The sequence below is a fragment of the Leptosomus discolor genome, chromosome 2, assembly GCF_034619465.1.
Source record: "Leptosomus discolor isolate bLepDis1 chromosome 2, bLepDis1.hap2, whole genome shotgun sequence".
In the NCBI taxonomy this organism is placed as follows: Eukaryota; Metazoa; Chordata; class Aves; order Leptosomiformes; family Leptosomidae; genus Leptosomus; species Leptosomus discolor.
In genome coordinates, this window is record NC_141392.1 from 65369245 (window position 1) to 65395552 (window position 26308).

General features: G+C 39.9%; 1 protein-coding gene across 1 annotated transcript; it reads left to right on the forward strand.

Moving 5' to 3' along the window:
• The first annotated feature begins 711 nt into the window (after positions 1-711).
• STX7 (syntaxin 7) lies at positions 712-25744 on the forward strand. Its single transcript, XM_009947700.2, has 9 exons — positions 712-842; positions 14393-14462; positions 16917-17007; positions 18701-18838; positions 19515-19567; positions 20365-20455; positions 21783-21855; positions 22822-22904; positions 25613-25744. The coding sequence occupies exons 1-9, from the start codon at positions 761-763 to the stop codon at positions 25703-25705; spliced, it is 774 nt and encodes a 257-aa protein (XP_009946002.2). The 5' UTR covers positions 712-760; the 3' UTR covers positions 25706-25744.
• The last annotated feature ends 564 nt before the right edge of the window (positions 25745-26308 follow it).

Sequence of the window (26308 nt, forward strand, 5' to 3'; positions counted from 1 at the left end):
TGAAATACGAGTTCGTACTGAGAAACACAGCAGCTGAAACAGGATAAAGTGGCAATTCATAGAATTCAGAGGAAACTGGATTACAACTAAAACTGAAATTGATACAAATGATTGGTGTTTAGAGGGCAATTGGGTGCCTCTTCCATTCTGATATCTTGTGTGCTATCTGCTGAGGTTTTTTCCACTGGTTTATATATATATGCTGGGTTGTATTGGTGGGATGAGTGATACATGGTGTGGAAATAACCATATAATTGCTTTGGGACCTAATTCATCAGAGGATTAAATATAATGTTTTTTTCTGGAATGGCAACAAATGAAAATGCCTATTTTTTTACTTTGCTTACAGTGGGGAAAATATCTAAATTGTTTGGCAAAGGATGTTGTTTCTGTGATGTAGCTGCTGTAGAGTAATTGCAGATCTTAACCTGTGTGTATTACTAAATCTTAATAGTAAGAGTTATTGTAGGAAATTAAAAAAGGATGTGGCATTCTTATTTAATACTTTTTTAAGAAAGCGTTCCCTTAAATTCCATCTTAGAAGTACTGTGGTTTTGGAGAAGTTAACATTAGGATATGGAGTTTTCTTTAATCTTTTCCTGTCTATTTTTCTTTAAGTTGATGAAGGCTGTTGTAAACCAATGACCAAGACATAACTCTCTTTTCTGGGGTGGGGGGGGGGTTAGGTTTCCTTAACAGGTGAAGAGACTGTCTGACTTGTTCCCATCGTGGATGATCTTGACAGTGAATCTACTGAGCCATGTCGTACAGTGCGGGTTTTGGGGATCCTAATCAACTTGCCCAGCGCATAACTTCTAACATCCAGAAGATCACGCAATGCTGTAAGTTGCATTTATGCATGTTTTATATAAAATTTTTAGAAATGGTGGTGCCCCTCCGTTTGAGGTTACTTTCCCAGATTCATTCATGGGAATTCACTCTTTGACTTCACCTGCTCCTTTGACAGGTTTGTGGCATCCCACACAGCAGATCCAGCCCTTCGTATGTATGGTTAAGTGTGGTCTGTCCTGGGGAAGTATGGTGTCGCTCTGTGTTCACCAAACAAACACCTAATTAGTGAGATAGCTGCTGGTAATAAGCTAGTTTTGTCCTGGCCGGTTACATGGCACCTTAAGATGGTAGGTTGAGATGTTTGCTGAGCCAGGATTGCATCAAATATTTGCTGGAGCTTGAATTGTTTAGCAGGGACAGAAGCTGTGGCCTTGCAGCTTGCCCTTGGAAACACATATTAGATATGTAAATAAGATTGTGCAAATTTTAATATACTTGTGCTTAGATTCGTGCCACCTAATTTTTTTAACCACCTAACTGGCCTGCCCAAGTTAGAGGTAAGTTTGGCTGCTGGGATTTTCAGTCCTTTTCCTTTTCCCTCCATTTTCCACTACATTTTTAATATCTGTGTGTATATATAAAGCAAACACAACTTGATCTCAGAAGTTACACAAAGTATAGTGTTCATCAGGAAGGAGCTAGCCATGAACAAGCATATGGCTAGGTTTTGGCATGCATGTTTTTAATGTTGTGCAGGACAGAATGTGCATGCAGAAACGGGTGGGTTTTTATTAAAACTTCAAATGAATTCTGATCGGTTAAGTATGTCAGTTTTAATAAAAACTTTGATCTTTGTCTTGCAAGACAAGTTTTAGGAGTTGGTATTTGTAGCACAGATTAGTGGCACAGATTGGGCTGTTGTCTACTTTTTCAGCTACATTTTGTGTTTTCTTCCAGAAAGAATTTATTTCAGTCTCAACAGAGAGGAAGAAAAATTGCACTTTATTGAAAAGTTTCTGTACATCAGGGCTGTATTTCTTCAAACTAAAATTAACAGATTGGGTCTGTAAAAGCCCTTATGCTTTGTTTCCTAAAATCTGCTCAGTGAATTCACTCAGTCTCATGACTTCTAACTTGGTCGTCCAGGGACACCTGCCAACCTGTGACAGCTGCTGAAGCTCTGTTGGCCCTTTAACTTGTGGGAGAAATACAGAAGAACTTCCTGAATTAGACAACACTCTGCTGCCGAGATTTCATAATACACCAGAGTTTCATAGGAAGCAGTATTGGTCAGAACGACAATCTTTACTGTAACACTTCCTCAGGGCTGAACTATTACACACACACATACTCTCCAAGTAATAAATTTTATCTAGTTCTCGATTAACTGTTTTTAATATACCATACGTACACAAGATAAAATAGAGCTATTAAATACCTCACATTTCATAATGCATCTACATGATGCTGGTGTCGTATTAATACCTGTGATCCTTAGGTCCCTTCTTTCCTATTTCATGCAGCCCACTGTTACTGATTGACAAGCAAAGCTCATCTCTGTGCTGGTTTAGCACACCACTTCAATAATTAAAGCTTCAAGACAGTATTGCGTTTGGTTTGGGCTGTGCTGTGGTAATGGAGAGAACCTATATTTGTATTTGGTAGCAGCTGGGTTAGCTTAGCACCCTTTTAACTTTAAAGAACAGATTCTGTTTATCTGTTGATCCAATCACTGGGTTGATTGTTTTGTTGAAGATGTGTTACAAGTTGTAAATTGCTTCTGCCTGAACCGCTGGTGATCTGCTACAGTAAATGCTATCTGTAGTGGGCTGTTTCAGTTTCTTTGGAGGAGAGGGTGTTTGTGGGTCATTTTTAGGACCTTGAAGATATAATTGAGCTACCTAACGGGAAGCAGCGTATGCTGCTGTCTGTACTCTGAGCATTCTTGGAAACTTACGCCAGGAGGGCACCTATATGTGTTCGGGATCCCAAATCCCAGAGTTTTCCGTGAAAAGAAGGTTCTTCCAGCTGTTCTTCAAACAAGGATCCTTGCTCTGTTTTGTGGTTCCAGCATTTCTGCAGAAATAAGTGATTATGACATCACTTAGCAACATCTAGGGAATGGAGTCTACTTTCCTCAGCCTGAAACTCATGTCTTGTCCGTGACATCTCTGAGCTGAGATGTAGGGAACTAGTCTGTGGAGCGTTTCTCCATGCCTTTTGGTAAAACCGTTCCACTGAGCAGTCGGAATTGCAAAACTTAAGACTCTTCTTGACGTCCAGAGTAGAGTGGCAGGCCTCAGGCAGGAGAGGGAGAGTTCGGCTCTCAGACCCACTCCTAGCATTTTTAGAGAATCCATGTGACTCTAAGCGGTGCTGTAAAACCTGGTGAGCCTGAATCACATGTGCTTGAATGAGCTGCAGTGTTGTGTGCTGAACCTCGATGAGGTCAGCAATGCCTGCAAGCTGTGTCTCCCTGGTTTGGTTTCGGGTCTCTGTTAACAGTGATAAGAAGCAGATCTGCAAACAGCTAGGGAAACTTCAGATTTAAATAACAAGACCAAAGAAGTATATAATGAGCTTTGGCACCTCTTAGGCTTAGGCAGCTACTAAATTTCTGTCTTACCAGAACACAACTTATGATTAAGGTTTTAAAGTCTGTCTGGAATCTGGTCCAGAGTAACCATAATTCTCATTCCAGGCCTATCTTATATATGATTATAAAATCTAGATGGTGACACACATTGTGTTAGACTTTTGAAATATGAATTTAAAGGTGGTTGAGGTTTGTCCCTAACTTTTTGAATATGAAGAACAGGAATATGGAGAACAGAATATAAGGAATGATGCAGGGTGTAGAGCTCCAACTTGTCTGGGTTTTGCAGATGGAGAACTTATTATAAAGGTGTTTTAATTGGTGTTTGCTGAAGGAGCAGTAGTTCCAGAACTAGGTTTTGTAGGTTACACTCTTACTTTTGTGGCAGCTTAATAGCAGCTGCTATTGAATGAAATCTCAATGCCTTCCTTCAATATATCCTTGAAATATTTTCTGTTGGTCACTCGTTTATAGCAACTAGATAGGTAAGGAATCAATGTGATGCACGGAAACAAAGTGAGCTAGCAAACAATATTTCTTTGTGACAAAACAAGTCCTGCCTGCTTACAGATCTGTATTTCTACCAGGCATGTTCATTTACCATACTAGGGATATGCCTAGTAGGATGAAAGGATTGAGTCGGTGTTGTGGTGTTTTTTTTCTTTTTTTTTTTTTTCCCCTCTTCCTCTTCTTGAAGAACATGTAGCAAGTTGCACAAGAGGAAATCTGATCTTTCAACAAATGGGAAGATGAAAGTAGAATAAGTAAAACAAAAACCCTAATTTAAAAGCTTTAAAATATGTTAATTTTTGACTTCTTGCAACTGGGAAGATGAGGGGGAGCAGTTTTTTCAAATCTGACCGTTTTCTGCATTTTAAAGCATTGATTCTTTGTGTATAGCAAAACGAGGGAAAGCATTTTGTTTAAAAAGATGTTCACAAGAGGGAGCAGAATGGGAGTTGAGTTCATCTACAGGAACAACTCCACAGTTCTGAGAGTAGGAAGGATATTGTTAGAGGAGTAGTGGCCTCTTCTACTCTGCTGTGAAGATTTCACTTGTGTCTCTGACAGGAACTGTGCAAGAAGTAACCAGCCGTGGTTTTTTCCTCTCCCCACATACATCTTCTCAAGTCTCTGTCCTGTGGGGGGGGGGGGGGGGTTATTGAGGAAGCAGAGTTGTATGCCTTTGTTTTGCTTTGCTCCTAATATTGTCTTTGTAGCTACGAATATGCCACTTTGTGCAATCCCCAAAGCAAAGTAAGAACAATACAGGCTAGATGGACAGCTGTTGTGTCTCCACTGGCGTCTTAAGCCAGACTTTGGGAGCTGTTGATTTAGAAGCAGTTTAGAATGCTGCCCTTTTGCTTGGGAACACAGAACAAAGCTTGGCATTGATAAAGTACACCCAGTCTTTGAGTTTTGGAGCATTTCTCGTTTGCAGACTGTAATCAAACAGTTACAGAACCTACACTAACTGAAGTGAGGCATTCATATTCCCTCCCTACCTCTCCCTTCCCAGCTCTTCCAGTTTATAAAGGTTGTGGCAGGATTTTGTGCAGTGGTAGTTGCAAAGTCAGTAAGAATGGCATAATCTACCCTTGCTCAGTATTGGCAAGGGCAGTGATAGAGTATTTGACTTGTTCATACACACGGAAAATCAGCCCAGCTGGGGAAACATACTCTCTGCATACTGTAAGTTAATAAAAATAAAATAAAATATGGTAGCCGCAATCCACGTGTGGCTAGAAGGAGTCTGCCTGGCTTTGAGAGAGTCTTTCTCCTAAGGACTCTTGCTTTCTGCTGACTTGCTTTTCTGTTTGTTAAGGCAGTACAAACATCAGTTCATATAGAGCACATTCCCAGAAGGTCAGCTTCAGCCAGCCGAGATCCCTGTCATGTGATGCCTCTCCTGGGACAGCAAGTTTGTCCAATTTCTGTTGCATTCCAAGCTTTCTGTACAACAGAATTTTCACTGAGTGTTGTTAAAATGGGAATTGAATTACATCCATCATGTGACTTTACCTAACCATATAAAATCATAAACATAGATTAAACCCTGAAGAATAGTAGAGTTCTGATATATGCCTTTCTGTTGTGGTTTAAGTCTTTAAGTCCAGTGGGTAGCTAAAACGTTTAGGTAATACAAGCTGAAACATTAATGAAAAGCTATGTCTGCCACTATGTTTGTAACACCAACAGATCTGCATGATGGTTTTTTAGCTGAAGAAGGATACAGATGGGCAAGTGAAAAGTAACTGAAATCACTGAGGTGTTGAAATCAGAGCCTGTATGAAAGCAAAATTCTGTTTTGTCTATATGCAAAGTGTGGTTTTGTACAGGTGTGGTTTTAAAGCAAATAGACTTAAATTAGAGCTTATTGAGACTTTTAACGATGATATTGTCATAAAATTCCAATTAGCTGCAGTTAACCAGAATTTTAACTTTGTGGGAACATACTAGTTGGAACAGAGCTGCTTTGTTGTTTCTTTTTTAATTCTTGTTGCTGTTGTCAGGAAAATTTCTTGGATTTAGGATGAAGTTTCAGTAAAACCTGGAAAAGGGTGGTTATTTAGGGGTTTTAAGCACTCATGGTCCTCCACATTCCATTCTGTGAGCTTTTCCAAGGCCAAGGAATTGAACTTGAATCTGCTATATCCAATCCATTACCTGAATATGGAGGATAATAGGAGGAGGAATTCAGATATTTCAGGACTTTCTAAATGCCTGTCTTTCTGCAACGAGGTGAAGTCAGGAAGCCTACAGTTCTTTTAGAAGTAAAGTATTTCTGAAATCTTCAAGCATGAATTATTTGCATGCTGTTCCTTAAGGCTTTGTTCTATGCAAGGTGGCATTATATTTAAGGTATTGTGCCTCACGGATTTATCAATTTGGACAGTTCTGTTAATATTTTTCTGTGTTTTGTCTTGTTTGTTAAAAATACTTTGATTCTATGGGAAATGACATGTGAAACTGTCTTGTGGGGATGACATTGCACAAGATGTAGAGGGATTTATTTGTGCTAGTGGCAGATTAGAGTGAAAAACGGGTCTTCCACGTACACCTCAGAGTGCAATTTGTGTTAGTATGTACAGAAAAGGCAGAATTTCCTTTGTACTATACTGTTTTGCTCTGCCTTAGTGAACTAGTCTGGGGTGGGGGATGGAAGAGCTCTGTAAATTAAGCCATCTTAGTTTGGAAACAGTTCAAATAGCAATTGTAAACCCACTGTGCAGTTTATAAATACAAGGTGACCAGTGAAGACATCCACAATTTGTCTGCAACTGTTGCTTTTGCTGATGGAGCAAGTATAAATGGACTCACCTAGACAAAATAACTTCTGCAAACCAGCCCTTATTTGCAGTGGAGTGAGGAAGGGATGTGGCCAGGGTCCTCATGCTGCTTCTCGTATCTGGAGAGTTATATTTTGGAGCCTCTCTAGGGTACTTAAAATAACTATTCTAGTTCAATTCTGTTGGATTTTCCCTCCTTGCAGACAGGAGAAGTGGAGATCGCATGGCAGTTTGATTATCTAGAGAGGCCTCTGTCAAATCTCCTATGTAACTGCTGGGCAGGAGGCTGCACTCCAGTTAGGGCTCAGAATAAACCCAGGTCTGTGGTTGACTGCCAGTGACACCCCCCCCCCCCCTCCGAGTGACAGCTACTTGTGTTGACCAGTCTGTGATGTCTTGCATGTCTTTGCTTCTATGTTAGCTCCTGAGTTAACTTCCTGCGTTAATGACCTGACCTCTTGAAAAAACAAACTTCTTCATGTAGGTGGGTTGGTTTATGGTGTTTGTGCAGCTACTGTTTACTGCAGAATCATGCATCATTTTCCTAACTTAATAAGCTAGTGGTATTCTTTAGAGAACCGTTCAAACTTCGGGGTTTCAGGGAGTTACCAGGGATGTTTTAGGATATGGATATAAAGTGATTGTAACGATTTAATGACTTCCCCTTGGCTGAGCTGTAATAATTGATCCCATGATCAGTTATTGTGCACTTAGGCAATGTGTATTTAGAGTGCTCTATACCCACATTAGAAGAACGGGCACTGCTTCAATCCCGCTTCGCAGTGTTCTTGAAATACCATTGATGGTAGTACACTAGCACGAAATAATTACAACAGCACTCAAAAAACTGAAGGCAGATTCTGAACTCCAGATGTTGTTCCTGGTCACTTGGGGGCATGATTCTATTTAGAAATGCTAGAAGCACTAAAAAAATCCAACAGGAAAGGGTACGAGACTTGATGTTTTCCCCACTGCTCCATGCTTAACAAGTCTTTAGTCCTTAGAGCTCTGAAGACAATCTTCATCCCCATCATCATTTTATTTTCTCTTTCCCACACATATTTCAGTTAAGGTTTCTCTGTGCCATTGTATTATCCCATTTTAGAATAATCAGTGTTATATATTGAGTTAAGACAGAATAGAGCAAATGACTTAAAATAAAATTACTGAAGTTTTTAGATACTTGATTCCAATTAGGTGAGCTCTTGGGCATGGGGGTGCTTTTTTTACTAAGCTGGGGTCTTTTGGCTGGTGTCCTGGATTTGATTCCTCTAGTGAACTGTCACTCTTGGTTATAGTAGGGTTAGTAATGTGTACAGCACTGTGGCATTGTGATTTATTTAAAATTTTAGTGAGTGTGAACTACACTAGTAGCTTTAAAGAGCCACTTAGACTCATACAGAAAACTTCAATCTGATGAATTTATTGCAACTACGTTAGGTTGCTATGTGTAAAAGCTTTTATAAAAGATTGATTCAAGAAGTGTTTTCTGCAACGTCCATCCATCTTTAGTCAAGTACGCTTTGGGTTGGATTTGAATAAATTGAGGAAGTCTGTTGTCCCCAGGCAAAAGCAGTTTGAAATGGTGTAGTTTTTACAGATAAGTCTTCTGTTCCAGCAATGTGCTCTGAAGTGACTCTGAAGTTTATTAGATTCCACACAACTTAATCTGTAACTGAATGTGCTGTTTGTTGACTTACTCATTCAGCTGGAAGCAAGTAGGAGATTTCTTTTTAGTTACTCAACCAGCAGCAGCGCAGGTAAGGTCCTTGACGGAGCATTTCTGAACGGTGACTGTGCCGGTGGTGTATTCACTGCTTGTTTGCCCTGTGAAGCCGTACCCGAGCCTGAGCCTCACATGGAGCAGACTTTGCATTTGGTGTGTGCAAAGGAACGCTTTGCCGATTCTGTTTATTCTGTATGGGCTCAGGTGCAGGGAAGATGACTGAAAATCAATGGCTTTAAATCCCTGTTGTTCATTTTAGTCCTGTGAACTGCAGGCACTGACTAAAACCCTATCTGTCCCTTTTTAAGTAAAATATGGTGGCATGGCGAGGGCCCTCACCATTACAGTTAATATTCAGGAGCAGCTGTAGCTGCTGGTTGGAACAGTGCTCTGCTCCTCCTTCCTGTGACAGGTTCCAAGCCTTGCTGTTCTGTAAGGCAGGTTTCCTTCTACTTGCCCTGCCTGCTTGTCTGGTTCTTGTCCTCTGCAGCACAATGCCTCGGTGTTTGTTGCTCCTGTTGCTGCCTGTGTTATTTCCAAGCACACCCGATGGGTGCTGCATTTCCTGTGGAAGCATTACACTGTAGATTTATGAAATCGGGCAATATGATGGGTCTGGCTTGGACTGTAGCACTGAAGGAAACTGCTGCTGCACGGCTATAATGCAGTCTTGTGTGATCCAAGTAAGAAGTGAGGTTCCAGGTTGCAAGAAGGTAATAAGCAGCACTCATTAAACATATTCCCTCCCTCCCAGTTTCATGCTTCTGTGTGGCCTTCTTTTTAGAACTCTGGATTATGTGTTGATTCACCTCACTCTCCAGCTGTAAAGCTGCAACAAGGTTCATCATGGCTACTTGAGGGTTTAAAGTTTGGTTTTCCAAATGTTAAATAGAATGGAGGTTGAGATAGGAAGACAGCTGATTGTAGGTAACCTGGGAGAGCTGCTCTCCTGTAGCTGGAGTTACTGGTAAGCGTTCCAAGTGGGAACATCCTCAGTTTCGCTTGTCTTGTGTTAGGGTTGAACATGGTGCTTGGACACTTCTCAATCCTCCCAGAGAAGGTGGGTGACCTACAGCCTGCTGCTCTTTTCCCTTCTCTAGTTCTTTGCCTTTCAAACATTAGGATTTACTCAAAGGTTTGGTTTTTTATTTTTTATTTTTATCTTTTCTGCAACAATGCTATGGTGCTACAGCCTGTACAGTTGTTATTAATTCTCAGTGGGGGATAACTGTTTGCTCCTATATTTTGAGAGGCAAGGAGTAGTTTACGTTTTTGTCTTCATTGTATTAATTTATTTGCTTGTATCTTTAAGTTTGAAACTTCCTGTGTGATCTTAAACATTTTCATGTTCGAGGAGCAGAACCAGCATTTGTGTCAACATGGATTTACTCGTGGTAATGGAACAGCTTTGCAGAGCTGGCTGAAAAATAGAGGAAGATGAGGAGAAAGGACATGAAACTTTCTTCTTTAGCTAGCTAAAAGCCAGCTGTTGAGCAAGGATAGTGTGTGATCCAGTATGTGAAATATGTTTTTATCTACGGAAAAAGTAATATGTCTTGCAGATCTGACAGGAACATATTTCTCAAATACTCCTACCTGTTAAAAAAATGTAAATATTCCCACTGTAAATCTCACTGCTCCTGTAACTCATGTAGAGAAAAGAAGGCCTTTTATATGAGACACTATTACTATTTTTTTCTGTGCTCTTTTTTTTTTTTTTTTTTTTTTTTTGTCTTTGACTAGAGAAAGAGCTTCCACTGACTAGAAGTGGAACCACTGTTTGACTTAGTAAAAGTAAACATGCGCTGACTCAAATAATTATCTCTGTAGGAATTCAGATTAGGTCTTAATTGTTTCCCTGGCTCATCATTAACCGTGTCCAACCTGTTCCTGAGCATGTGACTGGTCTGAGAGTAGCCAAGTAGCTTTCATCAGCCAATAGTTATGTATTATGAGATCTACATCAGAAATGCTGCAAAGACAAGTGAAAAGTCTTTTTCACTAATACCGTATTGCTTCTTTCTAATACAAGACTCATTTTCAGGTGGAAAAAGTGAGATTCTTTTCTTTTGCATGCAAGACAGCAGTTGCTTGGACAAAATGCATTTTGCTTGCATGGTGTCATGCACCCTGCTTCCTGTGCTGCCCAGTTCCCAAGGGGGACTTGCCTTCTGTGATGGCTTATTGTCAGCCCACATCTGGCAGGGTGCTGTTCCTGCAGGGTTGCAGTATGAGCCCTGAAAGACCTCTTGATCTTCATTACCTGCAAACATCTACCCAGATCTTCTTCAACTTAGAAGTGGCTGCAGGAGTTTGCACGCTGACGGAGGCTGTTGCCACGTCCTGGTGACTTTGGTGAAGAGCAAAGAACGCCTGCGTGCACACGGTGTGTGCCCTTCTGCAGCTCCTGAGCAAAGTCCAGCAGCCAGCTGCGCGTACCCAAGGAACTTGAGCTTCAGTGTCAGACTTTGCACTGAAATGGATTAAAGTCATGCGCAAGATCCAGTCAGGCTCTGTTGCAGGATTGGTGATGCCCAGAAGGACAGGAGGGTCCTCTGATAGTTGTATTACTCCTGTCTTTCAGAGCTCCTTAGGAAGCTGGAAGAATTGGGAAGTGGGAAAACCATAAAGGGTGAGGTAACCTAGGAACCTGTCAGAACTGTGCCAGATCTGATCTTTGGTCCCTGACTGTTACCGGTGTGTTTATAGTGCAGGGCTAGGACTTTGTGAGTTGGACCTAAGCCTTTGGCTCTGCGGGACACTTCAGCATTAGTGATGGATTGAGAGGCAGCAAAGCAGCTGGCCGGTGCCTTGATGTGCCGGCCTGAACTCCCTGCATAGGAGCGAAAAGCTGGTTAAACGAGGGAGGCAGTACCCTTATAAATACCACCATCAGCAGTGAAGCCAGGAACTTGGGGCCTCTGTTTTATGAAGAGTAATCCCAGGTTTCCAGCAGTTTTGCTCTCCCCTTTCAGTGCCAAGACCCTCTCCCTGCTTGTTTCCCAAATGGGGCAGTGGAAGGAGCCAGCAGAGGTGTTCCAACTGTTTTAACCTTTGGGAGGGGAGGCTAAGGCTACCCTACTTTTCCCTGGAGGAAAGGAAGGGATACTGACTTCTAGCTAAGAAGTTTTGAAGCCAGTTCTACTATGAATCAAATTCTGTAAGATCTCTGTGTGTGCACGTGAGGGAGTAAGACACTGTACCTTTGTGATCCGGGTGGTAATGTATTAAAGCCTTTTTTAAATTTTGTTTTTGTTGGTAAAGCTGTACAAGTTCATGAGTTTGGACAAATGTCTGTGCTTTAGGTGGTTTTGTGATTAGACATGTGATATTATATCAGATGTCTGAATGAGTAGTAGCTACAGTAAGAAATCTGAAAAAACTCATCAATCTGCAGGTATGTACTGTAAATCAAGATTTCGGGAAGGTCAGCTTCTCTACTTCCTGTGTTATGCTGGTCCTACCAACTTGCTTTTGGCTTTTTCTATGAAGACAGCTTCAGGAGTGATGCTGAAGACTGCTGGCCAAAATTTACTGCTCTGCCTTTTCTCTGTTTGGTTACTTGAATAAGCAATGTTGCGCTCTTCAATGCAGTATGCTTCATATGAACAAAAAATTAAAAAGAGAAATGCCTTTTTTTTTTCCCTAAATAATATCCTTATTATGAAAGGTTAAGGTGGAAAATGCTATATTAGAGAAAGCCTGGAAAAATTGGTGTTAGTTCAGTCCTTGTTTTTTTTTTTTCCTTTAATTTATTTTATTTTTTCCCCTTGAGATTGGAAAGCCTGTTAACCTTTTGCTATTTTGATGCATACTACAGGTGGCTTGTTAAAATGTGTTTTAGTTTTGTGCTGAATTCTTGAATCGCAACACCTGAACTGGCATGAACTTCCCTCTGCCTGGAATCATATGGCTAATTTCCTGACAATTATCTACTTCTGTTCAGTTTTAGACCTAGGATAAAAATCTAATTAACTTGGAATGCAAACATTTGAAGCATAGGCTTTGTTTCAGAGAATTTTTGGAGTGAGAGCCTTTATGTAAAGCACAAACCTGTATTTTTTTTGATTTGCAGTTAAATAACGCATCTCTAGGTGGCGGTAGGACACACCGGTACTTTTTCTGTCTGCAAAACGGCTGTTAACAGAGTGCCTGCAGTTTATTCTGGGATTTTTTTTTATTTTTTTTTTTTAATTCTCATCGTAAAAGTACCTACAGAATCCCAGAGCTCCTTGGCTCTTGAATCAGAAGGGAGAGTGCGTCGGAACGAATAAAGGATAATTTATAGGTACTAAAGCTTCACACTGTTGAAGATAACACCAGCCGGTTATCTTCTTGTGTGTTTGTTTTAAAGCGATGCATTACGCAGAACATAAAAGGAAGGCTTCACTCCCCCAAGCCGGTGTTTATCGGTACGTGGGGGCTGCTCCAGCCGCCCAGGAGCCCCCGCCGGGCGGGCGAGGGCCGGCGCTCGGCGGCAGGTGGCGACTGCGGGCAAGTGCAAACGTTTCCACTTCTGTTTTGCTGCTTTTTAGCTCAATTAACATACAGGCTGCGTGAAACCCATCTTCCCCTCAGTAATTCCTTTAGTAGCTTATGTCCACTCAATCCCCCCAAAGACTTCAGCCTTGAAGTATTTGATTTTTACCTCATGCAAAAGTTCTGTACTAACTTTCCCCCTTTTTTTTGGTACCTTCATTACCAGGGTGAGCACAGAATGAATTGGCTATAGCAGTTGTCGGCATCAGGATGTTAGGTAAAGCAGTGTAGAAAATCCAGTATCACCTCATTTACTGGAGACTTGTTATGAAACAAAGATAGAATTAATATTATTACTAAAAATGTTCTAAGGAATTCCAGTTTTAACTAACTGCTTAACATAAGTCACAGGTAACTTTCTTCTTGTAACTGAAGTTCTGTCTGTTACAGGTCTCTTCCATGGTATATGGAAAAATACTCTTTTTTTTTTAGTGTGTGTGTGCTTTTCTCCATTACTTAGAGATGCCTTTCAATTTTAACTGTATTTAGGAAATAAAAAAAAAAAAAGAGCGTGCTGGTAAAGTAGGGATCCCACTATCATACCGTCATATTTCCTCCTGACTGTGTGGTACAGCAATCTGTCTGGGGAGGGCCACAGAAATACAGGGAAGACAAGTCTACTTTTAGTTGAGGTCAAGCAAGAATAAGTTATTTTGCATATATATTCTTTTGTTTTGGAAGATGTGAGTGTGTTAAGCTGAGATAAGGCATGTTGAGGATATTAGTTTTGCATTATGATAAACTGCATATCCTTTAAGTGTCTGTCCATTTTTCTCCTTGCTTTCTCATGTGACAGTAAAATGTATTAAGCTGAAAATTAGGCTCAGATGATGTGTCACTTCTTGCAGTTCAGAGCTAACATATTTTATGAAATACAAACCACCAGAGATTTTTAAGTGTATTCCACATTTAAAAATGTAAGGATCTCAAAATTAAAATTTAAACTTGGACACCTGACTGGTCTGGGTTTTTTTTTAATGTACTGTAAGCCCACGAATGCTTTGTTGCTCTGTCTTCGTTAATGCACTGGTTCTGAAATATGGTAATGTCATGGCAGTCTTTCATATGGCTTTCCAAAATGACATGCATAAAATATGATTAAACAAGAATAAGAATTGTGCTGCTTATTTTAAAAATTAATATTAGACCACCTGATTTATACTTATTATAGCGAAACTATTAACTGATGTTTAAATTGCCTGTTTCTACCTAGACACTTGAATACATTCCCATCCTTTATAAGAAACTCTGGGCTTTCTTTGACTTGGCAAAAACCATTCAGTAGTTATTCTGGGACTTCTTAAGTGGAGTCTTTGTAGCAGGTTGAAAAAGTCTTGAGTGTCAGTTTCTGTCGACTTTTATGGCTTTAGAATTGTCAAGCAAAACCGCATAAAATTAAGCGGGAATTGTCTGTGCTCCATTAAAATTTCTCTTCCTCTTCACAAACAGCTGCCGAAATACAAAGAATACTCCATCAGCTTGGAACACCACAAGACACACCAGAGTTGAGGCAACAGCTGTGAGTACTTCACATGAAAAGGTTTAATTTCATTGCGTTGTAAACAGTTTCCTGGCAGGTGATGAGGTGTTTTTTTTTGTTAGGCCAAGTGCTTGATCTCACCAAGAAAGGCAAGTTTAGAGAAGTACTTGAAACTTAAATGTTGAGATGCGCTTTTTAAAACTAATCTTGCGTAGTCTGTAAACTAGAGTGAGGTACTAGAGTATCAATATATCTATAAAACCTGTGCTGTATGTCAGCAAAGGGAAGGTGGCAGGACCAGAAAGCAGTATCACTATTTAAAAAGCAAACACACGCACGCCTCCACTCCAGTCAGCTCTTCGGCTCTCTAAGTTTTACAAGATAATGAATATATTGTTGGTTTTGGTTTGGTTTTTTTTTTGTGAGATGTGGTACTAGGGGAGAAAGGGGAATGGGTTTTTTTAGTGATGAAAGCTACAGTAAGGGATGACATTATAGAATAAACACGTACCACAAATACTAAAATAACAGAAGTGAAATAAGGCTGCAAGGCAGATGCTGTGCTGTAGTTCAGTCAGCTGAAGTGGACTTTCATTAATACGCCACTAGCAGAGGCACATAAGCTGCTCTGCGCTTCTTTGCAGGGTCTACTGAACTGGTATTGTTTTTTTGCGTTAAACTCCTTTACCGCGTTAATCTTGGCATCATAAATGCATGCAAGGAGCGTGTTGCGCTAACCCTGTGGGTGAGAAAGTTGGAAGTTTTCAGCGTGGTTAATGCTGCACTGAATAGCAGGAGGAGGTGTGTTGGACCAAAGGCATCACATTCATTTTGTGGAAACAGCCAAATTGCTTTATAGTAGCGCAAGTTGAGGGCCTGTAACATTAACCAGGTACAGTCCACAGTGGATATCCTACTGGAGACTGAATGGGTGAAAATCAACATACACGGTTTTTGCAATAACTGGTTGGGATCTAGGCATAAATTCACAGCTAAACAGGTTGGAAACTGTTGTGAAGAACATGTTCCAGTCCCTTTATGGAGGTAATATATGTAGTAAGCTTCCTTGAGTTTTCATCTGTCGGTTTTTCACTTGCCTGAACATTTGGCCTTTTCTTTCATGTTTGTATGTATCTGAAGAGTTATTTTAAATATTGATGTTGATTGTTTGCTAATAGCTTCCCAGATGAAACCTTTTTATATACACTGGGGAGGAGGATGCAAAAGCAGGTAAAGAATTTGAGTTGCTCCAGGAAAAAAAAATATAAAGCTTGGTAAAGGAGTGTGTGATAATGTTGTTATCATTGTTATTAATGAAATGTAAAATGTGATTGAAGCAACTGGGAAGCTGCTAAAAGTCCATTGTATAGTCCCAACCCTACTTTGGTAAAACGGTAACTAGACATGATTTAAGGTTGAATTTAGGAACTAGCTACTCAACAATGTGGCTTCGTCGATAAATAGGATATTTCTGTCACAAACAGTGATGGATTGTGGTTTGGTCAGCAACTGTGAAGAACTGCTTGGGACTGCCAAGATTAGAGAAACAGGCAAAAGGTAATTCCAGCAAGGGGAGATTGTGACCACCGAGTTACTGACCACCTACCCAAATGATACCACCTACTTGAAGAAGACAGAAGACGACGAGAGAGGCTGTGCGCTAATTTGCATTAGAAGCGAGGAAAAAGAACCGATCACTGAAGGGAATAATGATGAATATGTATTAGTTCAGTGTATAATTATGGAAGACTCTGAGGCCAGGTGTGCTGTCTTGGGAGAGGCAGCCTTTACTGCGCATCAATGAAATAAACTACCGTGACTCTATGTGTATATTGGCATTTTGCACACCAGGTACCAGACCCCACTTTTGGGACAACAATATCGGAAGCAAAAAAAAGACGAAAAAGTCCCCGCAAAAATAGCAATACTTTTAAAGACAAGGCTTTTTAAAGCTATTAGTAAGTAATGAAGTTTTCAGCTAAGTTCGCAGCTGTTGTATCATGGGAAAATAGAGATGTCTTTGGATAAGCTTCCTAGTAACTATCAGGAATTGACCTATCATGGGCTGTGGTATTGGAATTACATTCAAGCTACAGTATGTTCTTCCACACAGAAAAAACTTGGTCTTTTCTAAAGTTATTCTGAACTTAGAAATAACCAGGTGTTTCAGCTATTTGTAGCCTCAAAATGACTATGAAAAGCATTTTTAGATGTCCATAATAACTAGAAACCTATTGCTGCATGTTAGGAAAATAGAAAAAAAATTAAAAAAAAAAAAAAGTGAGTACTGATGCTGTCACCCTGAGGAACGCACCTTCTTCAGCATCTGTCTCATCTGGAATCCATGCTGTCATGCCTTCATGGTGAGGAACAGAATGAAGATGGCTTCATGCACTTTAGAGAAGGATTTAGTACTGCTGCTTTTCTGAGAACCAGGGAAATTCAAACAAGGTAACCCTATGGTCTCTAATGAAACTTTGCGTTTGGTTTTAGGCAGCAGAAGCAGCAATACACCAACCAGCTTGCCAAAGAAACTGACAAATACATTAAAGAGTTTGGATCTTTGCCTGCAACAAGTGAACAGGTATAATTGTTTGACTATCATGTTGGCTCATGTAGAGTATTTGATGACTTCAGTTCTGCATGCCTGTTTTCGTGCTCCTCACCAGGCTTTCAAAGCGCTGTTTAGTTAGTCAGCGCATTTGCACAACAGGGACACTTACAACATAAGAATGTTTTGTTGTAGTCCAGACTTGTTCCAAAGTTGTTTTTACGTACCAGGAATGAGGTAGTTTGACAGAAATGGTAGGAATCAAGGCAGCGCGCTGTGCCTGTGATTTCAGGTAGCTGGGCACTTTGTAATCCGTTGCAGTGATGCTAAGGCTCCAGGTGCTCTGACTGCTCCCAGGGTCAAGGAATTGTGTGCCAAAACCACTTGCAAGGCCGGTGGCCAGACCTGTTCACCCACTGTCCGAATAACTTGATTATGCACAGGTCTGTTCTACATCACCCAGATCAGCATGTGTGCTATGTCTTCCCTGCAGGCTTTTCCTTTCTTAAAAGGAGTGGACAGGAGCTGTTACTGAAACAATACATGCAGTCTTTAAACTGCTTCTTTCCCAGGTCTGTGTAAAATATCGTCAGGAGGTAACATGTGAAGTGGCTGTTGTCATTAGCACACTCCTGTCTGCCATCCTGTGGTTTCTTGTCTTAGCTAAGTCTGTCGCTTAAGTAAGGGAAGAGCAACAGGATCCCAGAAAACATAGGTTCAGGTTATTGTCGCTCAAACAACTTACCTGGTTTGTGGCTAGTTACCAAGGAGCCTTTAGGAAAATGGGTTGTCTTGAAATACTGAATTCAAATAGCAGCCCAGGATCCACGTGTGCTGATCCTGTCAAGTTGTAAACTTCTAATAGAGGTGTTAAAATTTGGTCTTGGTATATAAGCTCTAGTTCAGGCAAAGTATATTTGGTTTTGGTTTTTTTATGGTTTTTCTGTTTCTTTGTCTCGGAGCTGAAAAGTTGGCAGTGAGATGACTGTTTAATTTTTCTCCTTTTATCATGAGCATCTTCATCAAAGCTACCTCCCAGTGAAATGCATACATAACAGATCAACAAATGGCAAATTATAGCCTCTCAGAAATTTGGAAGGAGGAGCTGATGTAATGTATGCATTTAGGGGAAATATGGTGGAGGCTCTCCTGAGTGCCCAGTATGCCTCTTTCCAAAAAAAAAAAAAAAAAAAAAGCCTGAAAGGCAAGGCTGAAACAGGTATTTTTACCAGTTCTTAAGCACTTAAAGGGGGGATGTGAACTCACTTCTGGATGCAGCTCAATAAGTATTTCCAGCATTTATGTAAAATACATGTGACGTACCTGGTCTTTCTTTTCTGCACCCTTCCCCCTCATTGAGTCACCTTTGCGTATTTTAGCATCCACAGTATCAAAGTATTTCATGCTTAAACAGTGGGTTTTATAATCAACAGATAATAAGGAAGGTTCTTTTCCCTGCCCATTTCTCATTTCCAGCTGTTAAATGACAATAAATACATTGGTTTCCTCTTTAAATGCCTCAAATTGTGCAGAGTTACATGATCCCAGAGGGAAGGTAGGAAGGAAGGTTTGTCCATGCAGTTGCAAATAGTTTTGTAGACAGCCTTCCCTTACACCTATTTATTAAAAAAAAAAGAGTATATGCCATAGCATTGAGCAGTCTGGAAATGGCAGTGTCTTGAAAAGCCTGAGCTCATTTGACTTGGTAAAACTTTTTCTCTTATAGCGTCAAAGAAAAATACAGAAAGACCGTCTTGTGGGGGAGTTCACCACAGCACTAACAAATTTCCAAAGACTCCAAAGGCAAGCTGCTGAGAAAGAAAAAGAGTTTGTAGCCAGAGTAAGAGCCAGCTCAAGGGTATCTGTAAGTATCAGAAAATGTGTTGTTATACTCTGTTTACAATGGTGTTGGTGGTGTTCGATGTCAAACTTTCCTCCACAATGCTGCTTACAGAAGCTCATGTGTGACTCCAAATACTGCAGAACGTGTGCTGTATGATTTTATAGTAAAGGCTGAATGAAGTTGTAATAACACTCCCCGCCCCCAGCTGTTAATTTTTCCTTGCCTTTGTCACACAAAGGCATGAACTGCCCCTGGGTTCATGCCATAGTCTTGCAAAAGCAATTTTTAGTAGATTTTGAAATTCCTTTGCTGCACCTTTAGACATCAACAGATTCTTCCTACAGGGAAGAATCTCTTGCCAGATTTCTGTGTGGTATTAAAGTGGAGAAATTCTGAGGAGCTTGAGATGTTGAGCTTTTCCTTGTAAGCATATCAGTTTTGCCTTTTCACTCTGTGCCAAATACATGTTGCTATACTTGTAAATTTTAGCAGGCAGTTACTGAGCTGAATGTTTTTGCTTGTATTTCAGCTTTATGCATGCATAAAGCAAAATCAGGATGAGAACATGTTAAATCATGTTTCAGTTTGAAGTTGACTTATTATAAACCTTGTAATATTGACTCATTATAGAAATGCTGACAGTGCTCCTTTCAGGGCCATAATGTTTTATTTGTATTTTTAAACACCGCTTATGTAGGGCGGTGCTCCTGAAGATAGCTACAGAGAAGGAACGCTTGTCTCTTGGGACAGGTAGGCTGAATTTGTTAATAAGTCTTAACCTAGCTCAGAATAATAAACAGTCTGCAGAGAAGCCAGCTGCTGATTTTTTTTTATTATTATTATTTTTTATTATTATTTTTAATTGTTCTTTTTCTGATAAATTGCCTTTTTCTGGAGAGTGTTGGGATAGGTTGTTCAGTTAGGCTTTCTTCCATAGGGCAAGTGTAGAGAAGAGGCTTTGGTGGGATGGGTGGGAAGAAAGGAGCAGTTGACAAAATCTCCCCCTTCTTCCCCCATCCTTCAGCTTTAGTCATCTCCTTAAGCTGCCCTAAGTCTGCATTTGGGCTTTCTGAGACCCAGACTTAGGTAAATAGAGTCCAGCCTGTGAATAGAGTAAAACTGTTAAGTTGTGATACGGGTCCAGTGCTTGCTGGGATCTCCCATTGCTTTCATACTCTCCAAGAACTGCTTTCCAGTCTCAGATTCTGTTTTGTTGGCTAGCTTGCTTTTGCCTTAGATGGATATGAGTTCTGCAGTCTATAATTCAGAAGAAACTTTGCCCTTGTATTCATACTTGGAATTTCCAATCAGCAAGCTCCATGCTGCGTGCTGCAATGTTGCTACAGCAGCCGCCTCCTATACCAAAGGTGTGACCGTTAGACCTCCCCTGTTAGCTAGACAGGCAAGGGTAAAACGTGCATTTTGTTAACCCATAATGTCAAGTATGTACTATGCGCTTAACTGTTGTTTTATTCTGCCGAGTTATTTCTCACCATGCCTGTTTGATTCTGGGTGGGTTTTTTTTGTTTTTTTTTTTTGTTTGATAGTCAACCGCAAGCACAAGTGCAAGATGAAGAAATTACAGAAGATGACCTCCGTCTTATTGAGGAGAGGGAGTCTTCCATTAGGCAGCTTGAGGTACGTACAAGTGGTTTTACAGCAGAATATTCTTTTAATGTTTCCAAAGAAAAAGCGTTTTATAGTGACATTAGCATTAATTGCAGACATTAATCTTGAGGAGTTAGGGTTTGTTTGTGGGTGTGGGTTTTTTCCTTCAAAACTACAAATACTGCCTTTAGATGTGAAATGTACATTAGAAATCTACTGTATGAAAGCCATGCTTTGATACCGTGGTTAACTTCAGTGGTTCAGTTACAGAATAAGAGAGAGCTCATGTGATTGCAAGAAAATATACGTATCTTTTTTTTTTTTTTTTTTCCCTCCAACATAGTGGTCATGTTATATAACCTTTTTTAACAGTGACTATAGGTGAAGCAAAATTATACCTTTCCTCCCAGGTATTCCCAATGTATTGTTCAACATCTTCATTTTGTCAGCAGCTTTTTTGAACAATTCTGGAAATACAGAGATACTCTATTTCACTCAAGCTTTTCTGATTAAGGGCTTGTCAAAAAGTTAAAAACATTTAAAAACAAGATGTAAACTACACATCGTGTGTGATGAAATACTGACATCAAGAGACTTCTGTGAAGACAAAAATGAATTTTTGCAGCCATTTTGGAATCCACATCTCTACCATCAATAAGAAAGATTCTGGAACTGGAGTTTGTCAGGAATCCGTACTGATGCATATGGCTAGATCTGTTCTATGTATAAATTTTTCAATAGTCTCTCCCTTGCCATCCATATTTTAACTTACAGTGAATGGGACTAAACTTGTATCGGTCATTAGTTAAGAATAGGTGATATGCACAGTGATAACTTGGCATCTATCACTTCATCATAACCAGATGGTAACAGGGTAATGTGGCATAGGTGCAGTAGCCTGGCCGTATTATAGAGGTAACTTCTGTAAACTGTGGTGCTTATGAAATTTGTGTGTGTTTAGTTTAATAGGTGTACCAACACTAATGCAAAGTACTTTCTGCACATGCTTTTATTAATTTGGCTTGAACAGATAGCTTTTAAGTGACGTTGGCATGAGCCTTTCCCTTCAGTTAAACTGATACAAATGTATGTGTAGACAAGGCCTCAATAATGAGTGATCCTGATTGTGATGTGATATGAAGTGTACTTTGTGCACATACTCGTCTTCAGTTAGTTTGATTATGATAAACTTGGTCTCATCATACCAAAAAAGCCTTCCAAATAATTATATTAAAGGGTTTTTTAATCATGTAGTGAAAAGAGTTATGGATGCATGCTCGGGAGGAGAAGCAGCAATATTTGTATCTAAATGTACAGAGATGCTAGAATATGATATGTGATGATTGTTTCCTTGCAGGCAGATATTATGGACATCAATGAAATTTTTAAAGATCTAGGAATGATGATTCATGAACAAGGTGATGTGATAGGTAAGTCCAATTCAAATACTCTCTGAGATTTTTTTTATTCTGTTTCTCTGGAGGGCAGCAATGTAGAACTTCCTTTTGCTGGAAAAAAATCCTCAAATGAGAATAAGAATGCTCAAGTAAATCAGATGCAACCTAGTAATGGATAGACTGGCTGAGGAGACTGGGAATACATTAAGAAAGTCTGTTTTGAAATGTAGTTTAAAGCATTTTGTAGTTTTTCATGTGGATAAAATGTCTTTAAAAGCAGGTTTTTGAATTGTTTGTATGTAAAAGTGGAGTTCATGTGGGGAGTTTTAGTGTATTGACTAATGATATCAGTGATTCAGCAAAGGTTCCTGCTTTGCCCTCCATGCAGACAGGTTTCTTCTTTTAACGAAATGCGATGGGAAAATATATTTTCGGAGTCTGCTGCTAAGCCCTGGTGTTGTCTATGTCTGACATACATTTTCAGGGCTTTTTTGGTCACTTTAGCCCATAATCTGCTCATATATTTGGGGGAGGTGGAATCTGTGTCAGTTTGATAGAATACCAAACTAGAGTCATGCCTCTTGGGGTGTTTTGTGTGTGTATTTCCTCTGATTTCATACGCCTTAGGACTTTTTTAATCTGAGCAGACAGTAGGCAGTATCAAGTTGGAGGATAAGTAAAAGTTAAAAAAAAAAAAAGTAGAAGTACTGAAAGTTCTACCCCAGTTGGTATCTAAGGCTCAGCCCTGCATCTAGTACAGGGGAGCTGTTACTGACATGAATTGAGCTACTCTGCTTGGGCAATTCTGAAATGAACTCAGGCATAAGTATGGGAGGAGTAAAACTTCCATGATGCAAGGTATAAAATGTTGGGTATTGATGAAGAAACCAGCAGTTGAGGGGCAGCTATTACATATGCTGTCAAGTGGATTTCAGCATTCCAAACCTTTGGCTGGGTTATTACTAACCAAAACTTCAAATCTTTCCTTTTAAAATAAAGACAGCATAGAAGCCAATGTGGAAAATGCAGAGGTACATGTGCAGCAAGCAAACCAGCAGCTGTCAAGAGCGGCAAACTACCAGGTAATGTCAATGCTGACTGCCGGTTGTGTGTAACTGTCCTTTCTCAGTAGTCCTGACTTCCACTTTGTTGTCCAGTTCAGATTTTGCTTATCAGTTTCCTCAAGGCTCAGAAACTTACTTAAAGGTTTATGTTAGACTACGATGGTATTTCTAGGTCACTATAAAACCTAGTAAGTGTTCTCTGAAAGCTTTGGGTTTCTTGTAAAATTATCCAGGCTGTTTCAGAGCACCTGGAGTTACACCTTTAAAAAAAACAAACAAACAAACAAACAAAAAAAAAACCAAACCCAAAACAAAACCAAACAAACAACCGACCAAAAAAACCCAACCAACCAAGCCCCTCCTTTTACAGCTCAAGAAGTAAAACATATTCCTGTATATGTAGAGCAAGCCTTTAAAGATCACTGGAGGAATAGGGAAGATAGGCAGGGAAGTCTTCTGAAGATGCTGCCGGTTAGCACCAATTTTTGCTGTTTAAAAATCTTCTCAAAGCTGTACATATCCAGCTTCTGTTAGTTGCTACCCTGATGCTAAAAACATATTTCAAACTCTCAAACTTTTTTGAAAAGCCTTTTAAATACCTTTAAATGCTACTTCTTTATAACATTTTTGGAACTTATTAGAAATAATCTTATTAGTAATAAATCTTCTCTCTCAAGTCAGAGTTAGTCCTTAGACTTTTTTTTTTTTTTAAATTTAATCCTCTTATGTGTGTTAGTAGTAGCCAGGACAGTAAATCAATGACAAAATGCCTGGAGGACTGCCTGCTGATTTCAGCAGCGGGAGAGGGAAAGGGGTGGATGCATCCTTGAACTTATGCTAGGTGGCACTAATTGGCACACTGAGTATGGTTGACAGCTCCTATTTTGATACTGACAGAGTTCAGGGGGGAAAAATAGTAGCAGACAAAATTTTTTGTGGAAAGTGTTAGTTTTCTGGTTGAAATTTAAAGTGAAAAAACTTTGTGCTTTATGTTGAGGAGGAAAGGATGAATATCTTCTGATCTCAAAGGAAGGTTACCAAGACTTTTGATAAGCTCTGTTCAGTGGATCTTGCAGCAGAGACCAAACGCTCTGCAGAGTTGGGCTGTGTTTGAAAGGATTGTGTAGTTTGCTTTGGATTTGCTTTCCTTTGCTTGAGAACTCATGCTTGTTCCAAGATGCTGAAAAATCATTTCCGCTTTCAGCAGACTTATTTTAATTTTGGCAACTATTGGATCTGTATGGTCTGACCCTCTCAAGGGAGCGTTAGAGGCCCAGGCATGCTGGCGGGGACAAGGCCGCACATGGTTGGTACCCAGCTCCTGTTTGTGGTTGGATGAGGTATGCACCACTCATCGGCCGTGTGCGATGCATCCGCACAGCAGAGCTGTTTGGGCAAAGCCAGGCTTCTGTCCTTTCTTTCCCCCTTTACCATTGCTGCTTCAGCATTTGTAGAAATGATGATCAAGTATATGATGAAATAAGTTCGCCATGTCTTCAGTCCACTGCCTTGCTTGAGTAGTGCACAGGGGAAATGTTTGACTTCAATGCGGTGTTGACAAGAGGTGGTCTCCAGGATGAAAAAGGAAGAAACTGGGAGTGTAAGGAGAGAACTGGCCACAGATTTTTAAAAAAGGAAGATACTCTAGCAAACAGGTTGAGTTCTAGCAAGTAAAATGATGAAATGAAGAAATCTTAGCCTGATGATGGGAGAATTGGCAGCGAGACAATAAAACTAGAAGAAGGGAATAGTTAAGAAACTTGGTACTCTGGGTGGTACTGGGCAGAGAGCTGGCAGCTCCAATGAAGCACTGACACATGCAGTTCTTCAGAGGGGAAAAAAAGAACGGAAAACACAGAGGCAGAAGAACCTCTGCCAAATAGAGCAAAGCCTGGGTTTACTTCTGGAGCTGTGGCCTAGAATCCCAAGATTTGAGTGTTATTATCCCTTGACTATCAGCAAAAGCCTGTGAAACGCACTGGTAATTTCCTTTCCTGCTGTGAAGGAAACCTTCAGGTTCCATATCCTTCAGATGAAGGATGACAGGCTGCTGCTAGGCTTGGGTGCTCTGGCATCTGAAGTTACAGACCTGTATGGGAGATGTGAAAGTTCTGGACACACTCATTACTTACACTTTATTGTAGTGACATATATAGAACTGGGTCTCTAGTCAGGTCTCTTTTTCCCTTTTTTTTTTTTTTTTTTTTTTAACGAGCAAGTTGTACCTAAGAAACTTAGCAAAAACAGTTTTAAAATAACACTGTGAATAATGCAAAGTCAGTCTTCCAGAAGTCTGAAATTGCAGTCCGTTGTCCCCTTCTGTATATGCATTAATAGTCTTCAAATATTTTTTTAGTAGACCAGTTCTACGTCCTTTACTGTGCAGATTGATTGTCCATTTTCCTCTGTATGCAGTCACCTGCGCTCACGTTTTCTTTCCCCCAGTGTTCTAATTGTGTCTATTCATTGCGTTACTGCCTTGTCTTTCGTTAGTTTATTAGATATGCCAGAAAATACCACTGAAATAATTCTGTTGAATAATACAGATACAAAAGTAAGTTGTGGATAACTTTTTTTTTTTCCCTTGAACAACTTTATATGACTTGTTGTTAGTAAGGACAAAATTTAGTTAGGTTGCACAAGCAGTAGGACCATAAAAACGTTTGAGTAGTCTTGTGATGTGGTAGTGCAGTTTTCAATCAACTTGTTATTTTCTCTATTGGCAGCAAAGGTCCCGAAAGAAGATGTGCATCCTTATGGTTATACTTGCTGTTGGAGTATTGCTTCTTGGAATCATCATATGGTTATTTGTAAAATAAGTCTGGAGAAAACATAATTGGTATTTAAATTATGAAAGGAAATTCCTAGTCATGGTTTGCTCATTGTGAAACTGAGTAAGATAATGGTTCTGTACTTCATCACACTTACCTTTTTTATAAGAGTTTTTTGGGTTTTTGTTTTAACCCGAGAAGTAACGTTCTCGATACTACTGTCAGTATAACTGCCTGCCCTCTTGGATGTGGGTGCCATCTTACCAGAAAAAACCCAGTCAAGTCATAAACTGTTCCATTAACTTAAACATAGAAGCCTCTTAAGGTTTAGGGGGCTAATCGAAATCCTGGTAATTTGTTTTGACGGGCATGTAATTATCTTTTGGGATATTGCTAAATGTTGCTGCCAAAACAAACTCCTGAATTGTTGCTTGAGGCAATGAATTCACATCTCAGAATTTATTTTTGAGTTAGAAATGACTTTCTATCACTTTCCCTTCCCTCCCAGTCACCTACCCATTTGATATGGGTGGTTCAGAAATAAAACGTAGGTTGCTGAAGTTGGTGTGATCTCTCTTTTATAACTAAAGCCTTTGAATTAAGCCTACAGTTTGCCTGTAATCTTTTAGATGCTTCATATATCTCTGTATC

Bases quoted from the DNA above. Each gene is read 5' to 3' on its own strand.
- STX7 (XM_009947700.2), top strand. From the start codon at position 761: ATGTCGTACAGTGCGGGTTTTGGGGATCCTAATCAACTTGCCCAGCGC. The intron at 18,839-19,514 runs GTAAGTATCAGA...CCGCTTATGTAG, and splicing joins GAGCCAGCTCAAGGGTATCT to GGCGGTGCTCCTGAAGATAG. The intron at 20,456-21,782 runs GTACGTACAAGT...GTTTCCTTGCAG, and splicing joins CTTCCATTAGGCAGCTTGAG to GCAGATATTATGGACATCAA.